We start from the raw sequence: 22,850 nt of genomic DNA on the forward strand, positions 1-22,850 counted from the left end.
AAGGCAAACGCCTGTCAGAGAAATGGCAGAGGGGCAACAGTTGCTAAGACAGGATTGGCCAGAAATGCTTTTAAGGCAGGGTCAGTTGAATTATGGTTTTACATTAGTAACAATAACTGTAGTAACACATTTCTGTAAGGATCCATCCTTACACATGCCTGTCATGTGCCCTTGTTTCATGCTTGCAGAGTATGTTAAATGTTATATTAGAGACAGCCAGCAGTGTTTGTTGACTTTTAGAGATTGCTCTGCTCATTAGAAATGTTTCTCTAGATTACATCATTGAGCTAGTTATGTACATCATCACTGTATAATTAATTCCCTATACATTTAGTATTTATTTGGCAACCTGGTGTTTGACAGAGACATACTGATGTCGGTTATACAGTATGTATGAGTGTGAACAGAGCATATGTGAGAGCATACGGATGTGTCTATGTAGCAGCTAACAGTGTGTGTGATGAATGTGAGGAGGCCGCTCTGGAGTGTGGAGGTGAGGCAGTAGGTCAGTAATGGTGGAATCACTCCCTCCGCTCCTCCATCTTAAAAGAGATACATTACAAGACAACACATTTTGAGTGGTATCACCTGTACTCTCCTTTCCCTGATGCTCAGACGTACAGTATAATACGTTTTCTAATCCGTATTCACACATTTTAGTGTCTGTGCGCATTCAAATACCTGTTAGAAAATTATTAATTATTATTATTATTAGTCATGCATTTTTTGGTGGTCTTTTGCTAGATGTAGACCAATGTATATATACTATTTATGTATAAATATAGTGTGTGTGTATGTATATATATATATATATATATATATATATATATTAGTATTTATATAAATGTGTGTGTACACACACACACACACACACACACACACACACACACACATATATATATATATATATATATATATATGTATGTGTGTATATATATGTATGTATATATATATATATATATATATATATATATATGTATGTATGTATGTATGTATGTATGTATGTGTGTGTGTGTGTGTGTGTGTGTGTGTGTGTGTGTGTGCGTATACAGTTGAAGTCAGAAGTATGCATACACCTTAGCCAAATACATTTAAACTCAGTCTTTTTTTTTTTTTTTTTTTTACATTCCCAGTGGGTCAGAAGTTTACATACACTTTGTTAGTATTTGGTAGCATTGCCTTTAAATTGTTTAACTTGGGTCAAACATTTTGGGTAGCCTTCCACAAGCTTCTCACAAAAAGTTGCTGGAATTTTGGCCCATTCCTGCAGACAGAACTGGTGTAACTGAGTCAGGTTTGAAGGCCTCCTTGCTCGCACATGCTTTTTCAGTTCTGCCCACAAATGTTCTATCGGATTGAGGTCAGGGCTTTGTGATGGCCACTCCAATACTTTGTTGTCCTTAAGCCATTTTGCCACAACTTTGGAGGTATGCTTGGGGTCATGGAAGACCCATTCTTTAACTTCCTGTCTTGAGATGTTGCTTCAATATATCCACATAATTTTCCTTCCTCATGATGCCATTTATTTTGTGAAGTGTACCAGTCCCTCCTGCAGTAAAGCACCCCCACAACATGATGCTGCCACCCCCATGCTTCACGGTTTGGATGGTGTTCTTCAGCTTGCAAGCCTCACCCTTTTTCCTCCAAACATAATGATGGTCATTATGGCCAAACAGTTCCATTTTTGTTTTATTAGACCAGAGGATATTTCTCCAAAAAGTAAGCTCTTTGTCCCCATGTGCACATACAAACTGTAGTCTGGCTTTTTTATGGCGGTTTTGGAGCATTCGATTCTTCCTCACTGAGCAGCCTTTCAGGTTATGTCAATATAGGACTTGTTTTACTGTGGATATAGATACTTGTATACCTGTTTCCTCCAGCATCTTCACATGGTCCTTTGCTGTTGTTCTGGGATTGGTTTGCTCTTTTCTCACCAAACTATGTTCATCTCTAGGAGACATAATGCATCTCCTTCTTGAGTGGTATGATGGCTGCGTGGTCCCGTGGTGTTTATACTTGCGTACTATTGTTTGTACAGATGAACATGGTACCTTCAGGCATTTGGAAATTGCTCCCAAGGATGAACCAGACTTTTGGAGGTTCAAATATTTTTTTCTGAGGTCTAGGCTGATTTCTTTAGATTTTCCCATGATGTCAAGCAAAGAGGCACTGAGTTTGAAGGTAGGCCTTAAAATACGTCCACAAGTACACCTCCAATTCAGTACACCTCCTATCAGAAGCTAATTGTCTAAAGTCTTGACATAATTTTCTGGAATTTTCCAAACTGCATAAAGGCACAGTTAACTTAGTATATGTAAACTTCTGACCCACTGGAATTGCCCAATAACCTTGTCTACTTGAGTGATAATTTTTCAAGTGAATTATTTAGAGTATACATTATGTAAAATACATATTAATTTTATATTGTGTAAATCTCATTTGCTTTAATTAAACCTATTATGTACTGTATATATCAGCTATAGGCCACTGTGCTCTCTAAATATCGTTTTCGGTATTGGCTGTTTATAAACCCATATCAATTGACCACTATTTCCCAATATATTTTTTTATTTATACAATATTGGAGATTGGATTTGAATAATGAGGATAAGAGACAGTAACTGGATTGGGAAAGTTCAAGAGCCTGATTCAAACTTACATCGTCCACATGAGCACCACACCTCAATGTGCTTATCGCAAATTCACAGGTCCAACAGTCATGCACGTATTTATGTTTACATTTTTATCCAATAATTTTCACACATGTGTGTCCATTGCTGGTCAGACCATCAAGAGGATGGAGTTGCGATAGGAAAGTGTCGTGGGGCCAGGATGCGGTGCGCTTTAGTACAACAAGACAGAGTTGCAGAGAAGGTGCCAAATTCAGGGACAGGCACAATCTAGGTGGAGAATGGTGCGAGTACGTGGGAAGAAGGGAGGATTGAGGGAATCCAGGGGCAGGGCAGGGGGGCATTTATTTGTAGCACACTCCCAAGTGAGTTTCCTGTCTCTGGGAGGTGAGAGCTGGGAGCATATGAAGCTTTAAGACAGCCCATCTGCTAGTCTCTGGCCATTGGAAGACTGTCAAGCAGGTCTAAAAATAAGCCACTCTAAAGTGCACCAGGCGGCAAAGGTGATTTTTCATTTTGTGTTAAAAACAGAGCAGAGAGGGACAGACTCGCGTCCTAAGAGCAAAGCTGCACTCGCTGCCCGCCCTCCCCTTTTGTCTTTCTCTCTTTCTAATACTAATGCTCTCTCTCCTTCCCTCTCTCTCTCTCTCCCTCTCTCCTTCCCTCTCTCAAGCCTTTCTGTCTGTCTGTCTTTTTCATTCATGCTCTCTAAAATCAGCTTCAGTGTTTCTTCTTCCTGTCCCTGTTGAGGCATACAGACAGTAGACTGACTCGGCAGAGGGCACTTTATGAAGCCAATAGAGCACAGAGACACATTGTCTGTTCATTTGTGTGAGAGAGCATCAAGGTATAGTGGTGAAGAGGTGGAACTTGTCCGAAAAATGACATATTTATTTAAAGCAATTAAATAAATAATAAATAAATAAATATACTATATACTTTATATAGTAAATATACTACTGTTCAATTGTTTAGAATCACCATAAATATTTTGAAAGAAAATTATAATTTTCTTCACCAAGGATGCTTTAAATTGATCAAGAGTTAACAATTGTTATATTTCAAATTATTATTTCTATTTAAATAAATGCTGTACTCTTCAAAATGTCTGTTCATTCAAGAATCATCCACTTGCAGCAATAACACTTTAGGCATTCTAGCAGTCAGTTAATAATGATATTCAGGTGAAATTGTATCCCTTGATTTCTGTAGCACTTCCCAAAAGATGTCATTGGTTTGCAGGACACTTTTCATGGATCTTATGATCAGACTTTTCTAACAACAGCTCAACACCTCATCCATCCATAATACTCATTTCTAATAATTTACCATCAGTCTTTAAGTTCTGTTGCCCATTATACCCTTTCCTTCTTATTTGTTAATGTCAGTTGTTCTTGAAACTCTGGCTAAAAGGCCAGAGTCTCTTCACTGTTGCAGATGAAACTTGTGTTTGGTATGTTCTGTTTAATACATCTACCAGTTTAGCACCTGTGAGAACTCTGTTTCTCAAACTAGAGTCTCTGATGCACTTGTTTTTTGTAATTAACATTTTTTATTAAATCTTATAATAACAAGAAACACACACACACACACACACACACACACACATATATGTATATATATATATATATATATATATATATATATATATATACACACACAACATTTAAACCCCACAAACAATCCTGTGGTCACACATAAGTAAATATATACATACACATAAACACACATACAGTGGTGTGAAAAAGTGTTTGCCCCCTTCCTGATTTCTTATTTTTTTGCATGTTTGTCACACTTAAATGTTTCAGATCATCAAACAAATTTAAATATTAGTCAAAGATAACACAAGTAAGCACAAAATGCAGTTTTTAAATGAAGGTTGTTATTATTAAGGGAAAACAAAATCCAAACCTACATGGCCCTGTGTGAAAAAGTGTTTGCCCCACCTGTTAAAACATAACTTAACTGTGGTTTATCACACCTGAGTTCAATTTCTCTAGCCACACCCAGGCCTGATTACTGCCACACCTGTTCTCAATCAAGAAATCACTTAAATAGGACCTGCCTGACAAAGTGAAGTAGACCAAAAGATCTTCAAAAGCTAGACATCATGCCGAGATCCAAAGAAATTCAGGAACAAATGAGAAAGAAAGTAATTGAGATCTATCAGTCTGGAAAAGGTTATAAAGCCATTTCTAAAGCTTTGGGACTCCAGAGAACCACAGTGAGAGCCATTATCCACAAATGGTGAAAACATGGAACAGTGGTGAACCTTCCCAGGAGTGGCCGGCCGACCAAAATTACCCCAAGAGCGCAGTGACGACTCATCCAAGAGGTCACAAAAGACCCCACAACAACATCCAAAGAACTGCAGGCCTCACTTGCCTCAGTTAAGGTCAGTGTTCATGACTCCACCATAAGAAAGAGACTGGGCAAAAATGGCCTGCATGGGAGAGTTCCAAGAGTAAAACCACTGCTGAGCAAAAAGAACATTAAGGCTCGTCTCATTTTTGCCAGAAAACATCTTGATGATCCCCAAGACTTTTGGGAAAATACTCTGTGGACTGACGAGACAAAAGTTGAACTTTCTGGAAGGTGTGTGTCCCATTACATCTGGCGTAAAAGTAACACCGCATTTCAGAAAAAGAACATCATACCAACAGTAAAATATGGTGGTGGTAGTGTGATGGTCTGGGGCTGTTTTGCTGCTTCAGGACCTGGAAGACTTGCTGTGATAAATGGAACCATGAATTCTGCTGTCTACCAAAAAATCCTGAAGGAGAATGTCCGGCCATCTGTTCGTGACCTCAAGCTGAAGCGAACTTGGGTTCTGCAGCAGGACAATGATCCAAAACACACCAGCAAGTCCACCTCTGAATGGCTGAAGAAAAACAAAATGAAGACTTTGGAGTGGCCTAGTCAAAGTCCTGACCTGAATCCTATTGAGATGCTGTGGCATGACCTTAAAAAGGCAGTTCATGCTCGAAAACCCTCCAATGTGGCTGAATTACAACAATTCTGCAAAGATGAGTGGGCCAAAATTCCTCCACAGCGCTGTAAAAGACTCATTGCAAGTTATCGCAAACGCTTGATTGCAGTTGTTGCTGCTAAGGGTGGCCCAACCAGTTATTAGGTTTAGGGGGCAAACACTTTTTCACACAGGGCCATGTAGGTTTGGATTTTGTTTTCCCTTAATAATAACAACCTTCATTTAAAAACTGCATTTTGTGCTTACTTGTGTTATCTTTGACTAATATTTAAACCTGTTTGATGATCTGAAACATTTAAGTGTGACAAACATGCAAAAAAAAATAAGAAATCAGGAAGGGGGCAAACACTTTTTCACACCACTGTACATATATACATATATATATATATATATATATATATATATATATATATATATACACATATATATATATATATATATATATATATATATATATATAATACATACATACATACATACATACATAGATAGATACACATACCTATACACATATAATAATCATACTCACTTAAAAACTATACTACAATACTCTCTCCACACCCCACCTGAGAGCCCCCCAAAAATTCCAAATACCTGCCCCCATTTCCGGACAAACAAATCTAAATCACCCCGTCTTCCCAATGACACCTCCTCATAAGCCGCTACCCTCCCCATCACCGTGCACCACTCCGGATATGGGGGCGCACCAGCTGACCTCCAACCCCACAAAATAACCTGCCTGGCGATCATCACACAGGTCAGAACCCAGTTCTCAATATGGCCATCCCCCACATCTATGACCGCCCCATCGCCCAGAACACAAAGTCTGGGGCGAAACAAAACCCAAGTGCCCACCACGTCACACACAAAATTCTGAACCTTCGACCAGAATTTCTGGATCTCAACACACCACCAAAAAACATGGGCCATGTCTTCATCCTCCGACTGGCATCTCCAGCAGGTGGGTGTGTCTTTAAGACCAAGCCTATACAGTCTAGAGGGGGTCCAATAAAATCTTTGCAAAATTTTGAATTGTATGAGACACACCCTTGCATCTCTGGATGCAGACTTAATGTTTTTAAGAATCTTAGCCCACATTCCTTCCTCCAATGCCAAGTTGAAATCTTTCTCCCATACTCTCTTGAGAGAAGTTAAGGCTCCATCCCCCCAAACTCTGAATTAACAGGGAGTAGTACACTGATGCCTCATGACCTTTTCCAAAAGCCGCAATCACCTCTCCCAAAGCATCTGCCTCCTTAGGGGGATGTGTGCTACTCCCAAAAATAGTACAAAGCAGGTGGCGCAGTTGTAAATACCTATAAAACTGAGGTCTGGGGATCCCAAAATGTTGGACCAAGTTTTCAAACGATCTCAACACTCCACTTTCATATAGGTCACCGAGTGTAGCAACCCCCCCTCACAATCCACTCTGGCCAACAGAAAGGGGACTTGCCAATCTACAATCTTGGGTTCTGCCATATGCTTAAGGCAACATTTAAATAAGTGTCCAATTGAAACAATTTGGACACTTTAGTCCATACCGAGTGTAAATGTGAAATAACGGGGTGTAACTAAACTTTTCCGATTAGTTTGATAGAGATGTTTTGTAATGGCGAAATAGGGGCAAGAACTGCCTGTTCAATAACAAACCAGGGAGGGGCTCTCTCAGGTGGAAGTGACCAATGAGCCAAATGTCTGAGACTGAACGCGTAGTAATAAAACAAAATCTTGGGTAGGCCTAGCCCACCTTTGTCTATCGACCTATGTAACTTATTAAAATGCAATCTGGGACGTTTACCATTCCAAATGAAGGACTTCGCTATGCTATCAAATTGCTTGAAATAAGAGAGGGGGACATCTACAGGAAGAGATTGTAGCAGGTAGTTAAATTTTTGAATAATATTCATTTTATAACATTAACCTTCCCAATTATCGATAAATGTAATGGAGCCCACCTGCCCACATCGCTTCGGATTTAGACCAATTGACTTTGTATCCTGAGAACTTGGAAAAGGAATTAATAATTCTGTGGAGGCAAGGCATAGATCTAGTAGGTTCAGAGACAAATAATAAAATATAATCTGCATAAAGCAGAAGCTTATGCGCCACACCTCCTGCCACCACCCCTGGAAAATCATCCTCCTTTCTTATCGCAGCTGCTAATGGTTTCAGGGCAAGACAGAACAATAATGGGGAGAGAGGGCAACCCTGCCGAGTGCCCCATCCAGAGTAAATTAATCTTAAATTAATCCATTTGTTTGTACCGCTGCTACAGGGTGTCTATAAAGTAACTTAATCCAACCAATAAATGTACTCCCGAACCCATACATTTCCAAAATCTTAAAAAGATAATCCCATTCTACCATATCATTCGCCTTTTTGGCGTCAAATGAGATGGCAGCGACCGGAGACTGATCATTCGCTACTGACCACATGATATTGATGAGACGCCTGATGTTATCAGAAGAGCTGTGGCCCCGAATAAACCCCACCTGATCTATATGTGTAAGAGATGTCATAACCTTACTTAATCGGTTAGCCAAAATCTTTGACAAAATTTTTACATCTAGTTGGATCAGGGAGATTGGACGATAACTTTTACACTCGCTTGGATCTTTGTCCTTTTTAAGAATCAGACTGATCCGGGCTTGTGTCATGGTTGGAGGAAGCTTTCCATTCTTTAATGATTTCGTATAAACTTCTAACAAAAGTGGAGCCAGTTCTGTAGCATAGGATCTAAAAAATTCTGCGGCAAAACCATCTGGCCCCGGAGCCTTGCCAGTAGGTAGGGAATTAATTACCTCGTCAAGCTCCTCCAAGGTTATCTCATATCTTCATCAGTAGATGAAGACGTGGAACTTTAAAGATCAAGATAGAACTCTTTAAAGGCATTATTAATATCAATGGCTGAGGTAAAAATTTCACCACCAGCAGATTTCACTGATAGAATGATAGAAAGAGACTCTCTCTGCTTTATATATCTAGCCAAAAGCTTCCCTGCTTTGTCCCCCAACTCAAAGTATGACTGTCTTGCCCTGAATAACCAAAACTCCACTTTCTGCGACAAAATAGTATTATATCTATATTTCAATCGGGTCAATTCTCTGAGGCCATCAGATGACATACGGCGCTTCAGCTCTGCCTCTGCACTTTTAATATTTCCTTCCAACTCCACGAGTTCTCGTGCTTTGGATTTTTAGATGAATGAGGCATACTGTATGATCCGACCCCTAAGAACCGCCTTAAGTACCTCCTGCCCACAGAGGATACCGAGGACCAGTTGGTCTCCATATAAATATTGATTTCAGTCTTTAACATTTGTTGGAAATCAGGATTTTGCAAAAGAGATACATTAAGGCGCCAACTATATGATTTCTTTTTCTCTATATTTGTCAACACCTCTAAACTCACCAGGGCATGATCCAAGACTAAAATGTTTCCAATTGAGCAATCAACAACAGATGAAATGAGAGATTTGGATATAAAAAAAAATCTATTCTAGAATAAATCTTATGGACTGATGAAAAAAATGTATAGTCTCTACCAGATGGGTTCAAAAGTCTCCAAATATCTGTAAGACCAAGATTTTTACACATCCTGTGAAGCGTCAGTGTTGCTCTAGGGGGCTTACACACTTTTGCTTCACTATGATCAAGGACTGAGTCCATCAAGAGATTAAAGTCTCCTCCCAAATTTATATCATGAGGGGTGCCAGCGGCTTGCAACATCCCTTCAAGATCTATAAAAAAGCCCTGATCATCAGCATTAGGTGCGTAAATATTAGCCAAAATCAGACTTTGCCCCTGAATCTCTGCTAAAACAATAATGACTCTTCCTAATTTATAATTAAACTGTTTGAGACATTTGAATTGTAAATGTTTATTTACCAATATAATGACTCCCTTGCTCTTACTTGTGCCAGCACTAAAGAAAACATGTCCACCCCATATCTTCCCAAATTTTTCAGCTTCCTGCGGGGAAAGATGCGTTTCTTGAAGAAACACTAAATCATATTTCTTACGTTTAAGAAAAGAAATAACCTTCCTTCTTTTTATGGGGTGCCCCAACCCATTCACATTCCATGTGGAGAGAGATAGTACACTCATATTAACATTTGACATTTTGATATAATAGAAAAAAATAAATTGTGTGCCAAAGACAAAATTATGAAGACCACATTTCAACATTAATGCAACAATAAAACCCCGAACTTCCCCCCGAACAAAACAAACAGAAAAAAGAAAAACGTGTGCATTAACCCCGCGCATGACAGCGCCAACCAGCTTCAATCCCTTTAAACTCAAAGAGTCCATGTACGCCTACGAGAGCCCCTGCGACAACTTTGCCATCGGATTGCTCAATTTTGCCTCACAAATTTGTAAGGGAAAATTACATAACATCAAATATATTATAAAACAAACCCCAGCCAATAGGCAGAATAAACACAAAGAACATGTAGACTCATCCACAGAACTGTGTCGAAGGTGTGTTCCTTCACAAAACAAATTCCAGCCGATATAAAGCCGTTCAGTTTCCTCAGTCAGACAAACTAATCTTCAGTGAGCCAGCTGATGAGTGCAGCAGATGACATAATCATTCCAATGTCCCACGAAAATACTCCACAAATCATACTCAAGCCAACAGGAGGCATAAGCACAAGGAACTGACAGATTCATTCATAACTGTCCCGAAGTAGTGTTATTTAACAAAACAAGCTCCAACTGCTAGGCGGGACCAGCACAAAAGGAAACTAAATGCATCCCGGTTCCTCGGATGGTCAAGAGTCAATTCACTCGGAGGCCACATAAAAGTATATCCCATGATTTACACAGTCCGCCAACTTTATAAAAGACATCCTTTGTGTGGGCATGTAGATATTTTGCGGTCATCCATAGTGTCTATTCTCGATCTGTTCGGGAACTTCATTGTAAAAGTGATCTTCCATCAATGCAAAAGTTTCTTTAAGGAAAAGTGTTAATCCACAAAACAAAACAAACTCCAACCACTCGGCGGAGCCAACGCAAAAAGAAACAAAAATGGCGCCCAGCATCCTTCAAAAGCCAGAGCATGTACAGTGAGCCAATCCACTCACAAGAAAAACACCCAATGGTTACTCACCCATTGTTTCAATAAAAGACATTGCTGATTGGGACATGTAAATACTTTGCTGCCGTCCTTGGTGTTTATTCTCAGTTTGGCCGGAAACATCAGAGCAAAAGTGACCTTCCACTGATGTAAGAGTTTCTTGCATTCCTTAAACCGATCGCGTTTCTCTGTTGTCGAGTTTGCAAAGTCCGGGAACAAGAAAATATTGTAAATCTTCCAAGAAAGCTTTCCTTTGCTCCTCGCCTGGCGCAACACGAGATCTTTATTGGATGAGCTCAAAAATTTGGCCAGAATCGATCGGGGCCTTCCTCCCTCAGCAGATATGTGAGCTGGGACTCTGTGAGCTCGCTCGATTTCCAGCTTGTGGCCTGTTATGTCGAGCAGACTCGGGAAAAGCTCGTCTAGGAATTTCACCATATCTCTGCCCTCCTCATGCTCAGGAATTCCAACAATTCGAATGTTATTCCTGCGGCTTCTATTCTCAAGATCTTCAAGCTTTTCAAGAACACATTCCAAATCAACTTTGGCCACGGGCGGATTAGCGGCTAATTCCCTCTCTGATGCCTCCAAATAATCGATTTGTTTTTCAACATCTGTCACTCTTGTGACTAGTTCAGAGAATTTTTTTTTCCATCGCTGTAATCGATCGACGTATTACAGCGAGATCCTCCATGTCCGCAAGTACCTTCGTCAACATCACCGACATGTTGGACAGTTGACGCTGGATTCCTTCTCCCGCCGCGCCATCCAAATCGAGTCCCTGGTCCATAGGCCTGTCTGGGCTTTCATCTTGAACTCGTAAGTGTCTTTTAATGTCTCCAGAGCCTGAGGATTTTGACTTCTTTGCCATGTTTACCTCAAACAGTAAATGTTTTACTAGGTGTATCGAATTTCACCGGATTATATCATGAAAATAATTTTAAAAAAATTAGCAAAGTGCGCAGAGCTGTCTCTCACACATCTTTCCTTCACATGGCATCACATGGCTCTCCTGATGCACTTGATGTTGTGCATCTGGACCATCCACCTCGCTCTCTGTCCAGGTTAGATCAAGTTTGCTCTTGAAAGGTCAAAAGACAGATACCTTTTTTTGAGAAATGTTTTAGAAATGTGTTTCTTTTTGTTGATTTTTCCAACCAAAATTTGACTCGGAAGTGTAAATTGACTTGCAGGAAATGCAAGTATACTCAATACTTCAGCAATTAAAAAAGACACTATACTGCGATATTTAAATGTCATTTAAATAGCACAACCATTTTTAACTGTTCTAGTAATAAGAAAGGTTTCCTAAGTACCACATTATAAAGATTTTTAAGGATTAGTAGACTGGCATAATAACTGCTGAAAATGGGGCTTTGCCATCATGGGCAAAAATGTCATTTCAATCCATAGTTTTTGGCAGTATTTTTTTGATCAGTTTAATCCATCCTTGGTGAACAGAAGCATCAATTTCTTTCAAGAAAAAAAATATCTTAGTGATTCCAACCTTTTGGATGGTAGTGTATAAACAGTACCGTTGATACCACTCATCGAAGCTCTGTTACACATAGTACTGTATGTTCTTCAAGTGGTCCCTGTTTTTTCTGTTGTGTGTATCTGTGTGTTGCCTTGCATTTTCTGAATTGTCAAGCATAGGACATATGTGCCTTTTTGTATTTTTCGCTTGGGAATGAGCGCTTTGCACTGTTCTTAGGTCAGCTCATAGACATCAATAACTCGCACAACATTCTTTTCTCTCTCTCTCTCTCTCTCTCTCCCTCTCTCTCTCTGTTCGCTCTTGCAGAACGAGCCAACACATTAGAGTTTCACTGACACTGCACTGTCCCCAGGGGGCACCACAGAGCCGGGAGCCAGGGGCCCTGCAGCACACATATACTCGCACACGAACAGCCCTGATTGAAAGTGACGTGACAGCCGCTCGGTCCGGCTGTATGTGCATGCTCTGTGTGTGAAAAGAGCTGTGTAGGGAAACGTAGATTTGATTTTCCTTTATCTTTATCTCCCCACAGCTCCCCATCTTCTCTCTCTCCCCTCCTTCTCTTCCTCCCCCTTCGTGAGTGCAGTAGTCTCGCAGTCACTGCATCAGTAATGTGACTGGGCCATATTTCCCAGGAGTGCACAGCTCCGCAGGATTTAGCCTCTCTTTTATAACCAGTTTAGGAAAACAATGACTGCGTAGATATTGACTGAGCTCGCAGAGGCTGTTCTGCCCACCGCACTGCCTCCCCCGCTACATCGCCCAACCAAGGGGGGAAACAGAAAGGAGGCTGTTCCATGCATTACGCGTCCTCCCCGTGTTGCAGCGACAGAGTCTGTTTGGTGGAGTTTTTTTCAGGTGTGCATTGAGGCTGTGTGTGCCACAATGGTGCAAGTGTCACAAATTAAAGTAAAATTGCGCTTGAAATCGCTAGGAAGTTGTTGCATTTCAGTTCATGAGCCGTTAAACAAAATTGCATGACCCATGAGAAAGTCCATTGACGTTTTTGAGCTTGCCAAGTACTTGTACGAAGGTATAGCAGTGTACAACCAATATCAACACATTATGGGCTTTGCCGGTTGCATCAGAACACATTTTGAGCTGTCATCTTGTAGCAGTAGGTTAAGTCTTTTAGCATTGTTTAAACCGCTTCAGTGCATTTGTCTGTGTTCCCCACCACTCTGCCTTTTCTCTCGCTCTGTCTCTCTATCTAACTTCCCCCCTTAAAGAATATATCAATTACAGCTGCATTACACTGATGTCATATTGCGAGTCATTATCAGATTCAGAGACAAACACCATTCCAGCGATCGATCGCCTATGGCTTAATCGATACCGCTGCCCCCGACGATGTGCTCAGATGAAGAGAACAAACTGCGGCCAGCCTGAAAATGTGTTTGTTCCAACACACTCATTAACTAATTTAAACAAATGTTGATGGTTTAATCGCCCACACATCAGCTGCCATCTTTTAAGTGAGAAGGAAATAGATGTGTTTGTGTGTGTACTGGGCAGCTGAAGTACGACAATGTGTTGCATTTACAAGGGGGTGTGTGTGTGTGATTAGACAGAGCAGATGTATGATACCACAGTGGGGCGTATATGCCAGAGATCATGAAATAAGCCAAGCTGTGGATGTTGGTTGTGGCTAGTGGCCATGCACGATGAACTTGTGTGTGTTTATGTGTGTGAGCTGCATACATTGGCATGTGTGCACAGATCTTGGGGGAGTCTGCGCAAATGTCTTTTGTTTTAGTGAAGTGAATGATCTATGTGTGTGTATAAGGAAGGTTGTTTAGGAGTGTGTGTATGTTAGACTGGTCTCCCCACACCCCTCCAGTCCTACTGTGCAGTTTCCATCAGACCACTGCAGTGCTGGTGTAACCCTAGACCCCAGGGAACAACACTGCCTCTCTGTCCCTCCACCTTCAAATCAATACAGCTCCACACAACCCTGACAACCTGGGGGATACACACACACACTCAATCACACACTCCCTCTTTCTCTGTCTCAGACACACAGAAACAATCTAATCTAAATCCTGCTGTTGTTTATGAATCATTTGAATGCGGATACAGTATTTTACACACATACTGTACATCCCGTGTATTCCTACTGACATATGAAAGTCCAGTTGCCACCTAAATATTAAACCAAAACACATTAAAATGTATTCCACCACTTGATACATGATATATTTAAGCAACAAGGGTACAAGAGGATGTGCTTATGCAAAAATAGTCTAGTTTGAGGGCGTACTTGGACACAACAGTGCCAGCAACTCCGTCAGCCCAGACTATATTTACAAGGGTGTCTTATAGCTTTAAAAAAATAGTTATAAAATAATAAAAATATTAAAAACACAAATATTCTTTAAAAATGTATTTTACTAAACAAATTCCTTTGCTAGAATTGAAAATGTAAATGAAATGTTAATAGTTGGCCTCTGTGGGTGCTGTGCAGTGATATATGGGAGACAGGGGCCGTCACACTTTTTACTCCAACTAATATTTCTCAGGATAGGTTTATTCTTGAAAGTCAATTTCTGCATAGCCACATGCCTTAAAGTCTTGACCACCATGACCACAAAACCATTTTCCCATTCTTGCCCAGAAAAAAAAAATAGATGAATTGAACTCACATTGAGGTCTGGTGACAACTTGCACCAATAGTGTGTCATGTTGTCACAATGGAACCTGCCAGTAAACAAGTGGTGTAAGTGGTGTGAACATTGCTGGGGACACGTCCACTCGTCACCCCACCATCACCACCACCAGTAAAACAAAATCTGTTTCTTTTAAAAATGTACAGCTGCATTAAACAGCCTGTGTCAGGCCTTTCGGCAAAATGTAAAAAGTAAAACCAATATGATGCACAAAATTATTCATGAAACAACAAAAATGGAAAAAGTGACATACATTGTTTCGGCCAACAGATATTGTAATTTATAAATTGTATAAATTCATGACATTTAAAAGGCACAAAAAATACCTTTGTCCTAGTAAACAAATAACCTTTCGATACAAGTGTGTCTTAATAATATATTTGATCCTTGCCTGATTGTATTGTGTTTTGTTTTATTTTTGCTTGTTTACCCAAGAGCTTTTACAAAAATATGATGATAGTAAATAATTTACTTTGGAGGATAGAATTCATAACAAATACTCTACTCTAAGAGGGTTTTGAACTAGGTTTTTGAAACCAACAAACAAAACCTCTGCTAGAGAAAGCACACATTTGTGCAATTGGACTTGCAACTCCAAATCTTATCGTTAATGAGATATAGCCCTTGTGCCAACTAGCACCCGGTCTCCCCTGCATAGTAGCTGTGTGAACAGTTGTTTTGCATCATAGCTGTTACTATATTGTGTGTTTTGTCACAGTTGAAATCAGCATTCTGGACCAGAACTATCCATTCTATAAAGTTAAATGCTTTATTCCTAATTTAAAATATCATGTACATATCACGAACACTTGATCAGTGCTAGTATTTAATTGTCTAGATTAATTGTCTAGATTAAACAACATGAGATTAGTATTTCTTTTGTTAGTGGTGTTATTGTTTTTGTTGTTACGATCGTCAACATCAATGAAAAGACCCAGAAATTAATTTGGTCTCACATTGAGCAGGCTTATTAGGTAAATTATGACACGGGCTGGGTTGTATTTGGATCTACAGCAGGTGAAGATTGAGTTTCGAGGGGGATCGGCTTTGCAGGGAATAACTGATAATTGAATAACTGATAATTGATTGAGCAGCAGCATATTCTTGGGGACTCAGCAAAGGCAGGTTTGGGTAAATTGGGTCGTTAGTTGCTCTTGACATGTGCGCATGTGACAGGGTGGGCAGGTATGCTGTATTGACTCATTGCTCATTGTCATTCTTAGTCCCAGGATTATTTTGAGTTCTGGGTCTGAGATTCACTGTGTCGTTGCTTTTTTCCGTTTAGTTGTGTCATAATTCCAGTGTGTTAAACAGGTGCTTGGTGATGAGGACAAATGATGTGCAATATGTTTGGGTTTTGTCCGATATGCACCTCTGTATAAGTCTCGTTCGCCTCTATGGCAAAGCTCAGACTCAGACATAGACAAGGCTGGCCTCTGCTGGAGGGTGGTGGCACTGCAGGCAATGTGCTGTAATGCAAAATGAGAAGTGGTTTTGCTCTCATAATGGGGTCAGTGGCTCCCAGAGAGATGCATCTCCTCACTCAAGAGCCCTCCTCGTGTGTGTCTCCTCTCTGTTCCATGCAGGAGGGGTGGGAAAAGAGAAAGAGGCTAGGATGGAAGGAGAAGGAGAAAGCAAGACACACATACACTTGATAGGCTGCCATTGGTTCCTCTGGCTGGGGTTTTAAGACCCAGTGGTCTGGCCTTCCTCGGATGGAACTGCCCATCCCCTTCAGCAGCAATCATTTGTGAAATATGTGCACAAAGATAAGAGTCCAAAGAATAAGAATAAGTATTTATCAATGAAAAAACATGTTTAATCCTACAGATTTGTCTCCCCCCTTCCCACTTTTCCCCTTCTTTATATTGGGGCATAAAAACACAGCCTATCTCTCTTGGAGAAATTAATCTTGGAAAGGAGCTTTGAGAGGGGAAGGGGGATGATTGCCAACTCTTCTCTGGGAATTGGGTTTATGGTCCAGGGAAAAGCATGCGGAAAAGCAGAGCTGCAGAGAGACCGCAGCTACACAGTACCCATTTAGCTTGTGCATATTTGCTCTTGCTTAAACCTTCACGCATGCACCAGCGTTCGTTCTGCGAAAAGCCATCTGATTGATCTGTTTAGATGATCACAGGTTTTAGGTCATTCTTTCTGGCCCCTTTCCACCATTATGGTATTATAGTTCTTTGTGTACTGCCATACACATCTCTTCCCCAGGTACGTTTCAGCTACTTCTTATTCTTTACTTTGGTATAGAAGGATTTGATACATTATTATAAATGTATGTTCTGTGCTCCAGAGTCCATATAATGAGGGCCTCATAAGGCATTGCTCTCATATTACTCTCATCTATGTGAAGTTTGTTTGTTACTCTCCCCGAGGAAGGCACATGCCAAAGCTGTTTTATGTTTTGTATTAAGCCATGTTAAAATAAAGGCTTTTTAATTAATAAGAGTGCCATGGTTATATAGCTTTTTGTTTTTTGGATTATTCATAAATGTGTATTGAAAAGTAATTTAAGAATCCAGAATAAAAAACCATTGTCGCAAATTGCATTGGAAACCGAAAACTGTAAATCAGATGAAAGATGGATATGATTTTATGTTTTTATGCATGGTAAAGAAGTGAAGTGTGTGTGTGTGTGCATGTGTGGGTGGATGAATGGGATTGTAGGTGCACATATGCCCAATATTTAATGGGAGGGTGTGGAGATGAAAGAATAGAGGAAGAAAGGAAGGTGCTCACTCAGGGCTGCAGAGCTTGAACTCCTCTGTCAAAGTGGGCTGCTAGCCTTGAGATGGACGGACAGGCCTGTGGGTAAATGGAAAGAGAGAGATGGATAGAGGGAGAGAGCGAAGGAGATGGGTGGAGGTGTGGGCACGTAGCTTATTATTTCTCTCCTCATGTGTTCTCTTCTGTTCCCCTGCAGAACCACACACTGAGCCAGCACGCACAGTGAGACCCGGCCCCGCAGGACTCCCGGTTCAGCCTAGAACCCCGACCCAGGCCCGGTGGGGGAGGAACATTTCAACATCACAGCCAATCAAAGTGTCATTTGCTACTCACATGTAAAACTCTTAACGATTCCGCCACCAGGCACAGCTATTACGAACGGTGGGGAATGAATATTAATGGGATATGCTATTAAAAAAGAAAAGGAGAGAAAAAAAGGAAATGGAGAGAAAAAGGTATTCTACGTGCAGTATTTTTTATCGTCCCTTCTTCCTGGTTGTGCGTTCTTTATTTGCCCCCTGTTTTCTTTTTGCATTTTTTTTTTCTGTTGTTTTTTTTTGGGTGGGGAAGAAAATATGGAAGGAAAATACAGCTTCTGCCTGATTTTAATCTCTAGACAAACATATCTTGTTCTCTGTTACTTCATGTATCAAACTTCATATGTGCCAATTTTGTTCTTTTAAATGCATATATTCTCTCAGCGCTTTTTGTTGATTTGTACCATTTATTTCTTGCAGTAAATAGGTACTTGTGCTGTGCTGTGATTGCTTGCCAGTCGTAATATTTTTCCTTTCTATTATTATTGTTATATATTTTCTTTTTTTCTAATTACAGTTAAAAAGACAAAAAACATATAAAGAAAAAAAAAGCATAATGGTTTTAATTGGATTTTCCAGTACATGGGCCTTATGGATGTTGTAAAAATGAATATCATTGATTTCAGTGCAACTGGATGATGTCTGCTTTTTAAATGTGAATTAACCAGATTGCAATAAACTAGTACAGTTGAAAATAAACAAATAAATAAATCATGAATAAAGGGAATCCATGCATTTGCAGTGAGTGTTATTTCAAAGCCCAGATAAAGCATATTGAAGTGGTTGAACTCCTTAGAGTGGCTCTTTTCCCTGGACGCCGTGTGAGCTCTATTCTTCTTGTCAGTCGCCTAATGCTGCACATAAAGCATAAAGATAATGTGGATGAAAAACATCTCAAAATGATGATGATGAAAAGTGAACACATGCTTAATGCAGGCTTATTCATTTATTTTTATATTAAGATAACCCTGTATGAGATGTGGTGCACAATATCAGTAAATAACTGTGCTGTTAATGGCATAAACGATTTGCAGCTACTATGCGGATATTTCTATAAGTGTGAATGTAGTAACAGTTTATATAATAAATATCACACAAATTCAAGTCTACTGTTTGCACAAGATGATTCATAGCATCTGCAGGAGAGGAGAACAGTGAAGCCCATATTGCATCACTAATCACTGCTTTACACAAACCATGATTCATGCTTTGTTTTCATGGTGCTCGACTGAAAGTCTGCAGTAAAGGGCCAGAAACTGCCAATTTTACATGGATGTTTATTACATCACATTACAATTAAATATAGTAAACTTACTGTTAAGTTTAAGTTTATACATGAAAAATACAGGGATCTTAAACAATCAGACACACGATTATTCACAGACTAGGAATAGTGGTTTTATCTTTATGATAATTTGAGATCATAATATTGGACAGTTTGATGTTGTGTGACCTGCTGATCTTGGTATTGTGTTCAGTATAGCAACTGTACACAAATGTGAGATTACAGCAGCTGATTATCAATCTGATGATCTGAAAACTGACATCATTGCTACTACAATGGTTAAAACAATGGTTTTGGTTGTATTTTCCAGGACATGGGCCTTATGGTTGTTTTAAAATGAAGATCATTGATTTCAATGCACCTGGATGATGTCTGCTTTTTAAATATGAATTAACCAGATTGCAATAAACTAGTACAGTTGAAAATAAACAAATACATTATGTAATTAAACAGAAACTGTGCTGGAGGATAAGAAGCACAGCTTTTAATAGATGTTTCTATCTTTATTCAGTAAGTCAGTAGCATTAAATCATATCAAAGTATTATTTTCCTGTAAAGAGCTTGACTTTTCTTTGGTTACATAAAGCACAGAATATTCGTATGAAGTTTGCAAAGATAAAAAAAATATTTTTGCATCATGAAACAGATTTGTAATTATTTTTCAATCTTTTTTTTATTTAATTTTTCCCATTACATTGCAACTTATAAAGTATAATGTATAAAACACTATAACTGTAATAAACATTGATAAATAGGAAGACCTTTTAAGCAGTGTATATTTTTCCCAATGATGTCAGTTTTCAGATCATCAGATGGATGATTTGAAAACTGCTGTAAACACATATCAACTGTAAAGTCACATTTGTGTACAGTTGCTATTATTTGAACATCTTACCAAGAACAGCAGGTCACACAACTTCAAACTCTACAATATTAAAATCTTACATTATCATATGGATAAAACTGTTATTCCTAGTCTGTTGATAATAGTGTGACTGATTGTTTAAGATTTTTCATGAATCAACTTAAGAACAGTAAGTTTACTATTTTTAATTGTAATGTGATTTGTCATAGAACACAATGTAAAATATGCAGTGTATGCAATAGTTATTCCCAACGCAACACCTTTTTTTAAGTTAGCCTATTTTAAGATTCACTCAAAAAAATACTTTTTTTACGCAATTCAATTTCATAACAAAATTCTATCAAATTGGATTGTGTAATGTTTAACAAAATTAAATTAATAAAAATCACATTTAGTTATTTTTATTCTATTTAATATTTCTCAATTCAGTTTCATGGCATTTTTTATGTAATTGAAATGCGTAATCTTAAAAAAACAAAAATTTGTTTAATATACAAGCAAAAAAAAAAAAAAAAAATGAGACTGATCAATATCACATAAACAAACAGAAGCTGAAACAGAAGAAAATATAACATTATTATCTTTTCTATTCCTTATCAACAGGCAGTCAACATAGGCATGTGTAATTATTACAAGACGTTTCCCTTATCAGTGTCTGAAAGTCTTAAAAGAGACGTTTAGTGGCTCTAAGGGACCTTCAATAAATACCCAAACATTATTTTAAATAGGATAACGTTTAAGGCAAAAAGTGTGCAAGCATAAAAGTATTCAAGTTTATTTATAAACATCTGAAATATTGTGTCATTTTGTTGGTTCTACCAATTGTACTATAATAGTCAGTGATCGGATCTATTATTTCGCGTCACAATACACAGAGTACTTTTACCACTATCCCTAAGAACACTACAGAACAGCCAGCGCAAGAAAAGTTTTTCCTAATATTCACTCTATTATTCAGTGTATCGGACAGGTTAAACAGCTGGCTCGGATGTCCTGCGGGCAACTAATTTCCATGAATAGTTTCGCCGATGAGATGAAACGAGGTTAAAAAAATGATCATAATACATTATCATCTAGCAGGCAGTTCGTGCGTATTTTGGTTCCGGGTATGTTTCGCTGAAGTAGGAACCTCAGTGAGCTTCGCCAAAAGGTGTGTCATTCCACCGTTAAAAACTCTGTGCTTCCAGTGCATAGTCACTAAATGCACGTCACAACGTAATTATTTATGCGTTTTCTCTTAAAACTGGCCATCAAAAGGGAGCATGGCGGCAGCCCCACTGTCAGAGACGGAGATCAGGCAGCGGTCTATGGCAGAGGAGGATCCGAACGGGAATGAGCACGGGGCGGCTGCTCGCAGCACAGCGCCTCGCTGGGGACCGCAGCATGCTGGAGCCAGACAGCTCGCCAAGCTTTACTCTCCGGGTAAGACGAGCAGAGCTGGTGTTATTGAACAAATCTGTGTAAATATCAATCATTCCTTCAGCTATTTCATGCTAGTACAGCATCATTGAGAAAAGCACCAAATAAAAGGCCATGAAAGCACACCCCCCTAAAAGTAGCCTGGTGTGCATAGAGGTTAATTTGAGATCAATAATGACTGTTGGTGCTTGTATATCATTCCCCTGTATACATAGAAAGTTCCAAGTTATGGATGATATGTGCCACTATGAAACTAACTTGTAACAGTTTGTAACTTACATGCATTAACAAAATGTATTCATAACATTAAATAATTCACAAATGTAAAGAAAGTAAGTGCACCTATCATGACAAACTATTGAGAACTGTTATAAACTGTAAATGAATCACCATACAGCAGTTACATACTGAAGGACCTTGAGACCTGTCTATATTTATATGTATTGCATATATGTTCCATATTTAGAACGTTTGAATCATACCCACCTTGTGCAGAGCTCTGGTGTAGAGTTACGTGCCATTTAGCATGTAGTTAAGGGCCTAACCTCTGACAATTATTGAGCATTGTTAAGATGTAATGTTTAATAGTTATTCTTACCCCCCACCCTACCACGCCACCTTCCCACTCCAAACTACGACCAAATTTACTGTAGTAGGAAAAGAGCTTTCATCCCTCCACTAGCCCCAGAACCAGTCTCGTGTCAGGCAGGGTTTGTGGTTTGCAGCTGCAATTAAAAATACATTGATTTAATTCAAAATGCTATTAGGAGTGATAATGACCACTCCATTTTCTTTGGCAAAGCACCCAGCATGTTAAGCGTGTGCTGCCATCGACACATCCAGCATGTAAATTACTCTGTCATGTTGAGATTGGTCAAGAGGAGTTTTGCGAGGTTAATAAGTTAATGTTGTGATGCATCTCTCTGTGAATGGGGTGGGGGGTTGGTTTAGATTATGGATGGGATTGTTGGATGAGCTCAGTAGTATCCACCAGCTGTGAGGTGGGTATCAGACAGGCTTATCTGTGCGATTCTCAAGGAAAGTATGCTGAGATTGTTGTTCTGCCTCTGCTGCTGTTAGCATGATGTGTGCCATCACAATTACCACAATTTTACTGCTGGCATTTCGTCAGGTACTAGTTAGGCATTCACACTGACAGCGATTTGAGGTAATTCATTTTTGATGCGAGTTAGTGATTTCTGGCAACATGAGCGTAGCGACTTTTGGTGATGCCTCAAAGCTGAGCAGAGTTCAACTTTATGCAAATAAGCAACAACACAATGCAGCAACTACCAATGGGAGAGCAGACTTGCTTTCTATCCATGTATTTTTATAAAATTTTTGGGATATTGCATAAATA

At 39.3% G+C, this 22,850-nt stretch overlaps 2 protein-coding genes across 6 annotated transcripts in view; both read left to right on the forward strand.

The window, feature by feature from the left end:
• Positions 1-18,652, forward strand: part of LOC127417404 (zinc finger protein 423-like) — a 207,034-nt gene extending 188,382 nt beyond the window's left edge. For all 4 annotated transcript variants that reach the window (XM_051657436.1, XM_051657437.1, XM_051657438.1 and 1 more), the window contains one exon: positions 17,801-18,652. In XM_051657436.1, coding sequence (XP_051513396.1) covers positions 17,801-17,830 — 30 coding nt within the window. In that variant the 3' untranslated portion in view covers positions 17,831-18,652. The remainder of the gene's footprint in view (positions 1-17,800) is intronic.
• A 2,319-nt stretch (positions 18,653-20,971) lies between these two features.
• The window catches only part of LOC127417413 (plasmanylethanolamine desaturase-like), a 49,933-nt gene continuing 48,054 nt past the window's right edge, over positions 20,972-22,850 (forward strand). The window contains exons 1-2 of one of the 2 annotated variants that reach the window (XM_051657454.1): positions 20,972-21,221; positions 21,329-21,493. In XM_051657454.1, the coding sequence (XP_051513414.1) occupies positions 21,334-21,493 (160 nt within the window). In that variant the 5' untranslated portion in view covers positions 20,972-21,221; positions 21,329-21,333. Of the gene's footprint in view, positions 21,494-22,850 lie in introns of both variants that reach the window. The other variant, XM_051657453.1, reaches the window with a different exon arrangement.

Source organism: Myxocyprinus asiaticus, chromosome 26 (assembly GCF_019703515.2).
Source record: "Myxocyprinus asiaticus isolate MX2 ecotype Aquarium Trade chromosome 26, UBuf_Myxa_2, whole genome shotgun sequence".
Lineage (NCBI taxonomy): Eukaryota > Metazoa > Chordata > Actinopteri > Cypriniformes > Catostomidae > Myxocyprinus > Myxocyprinus asiaticus.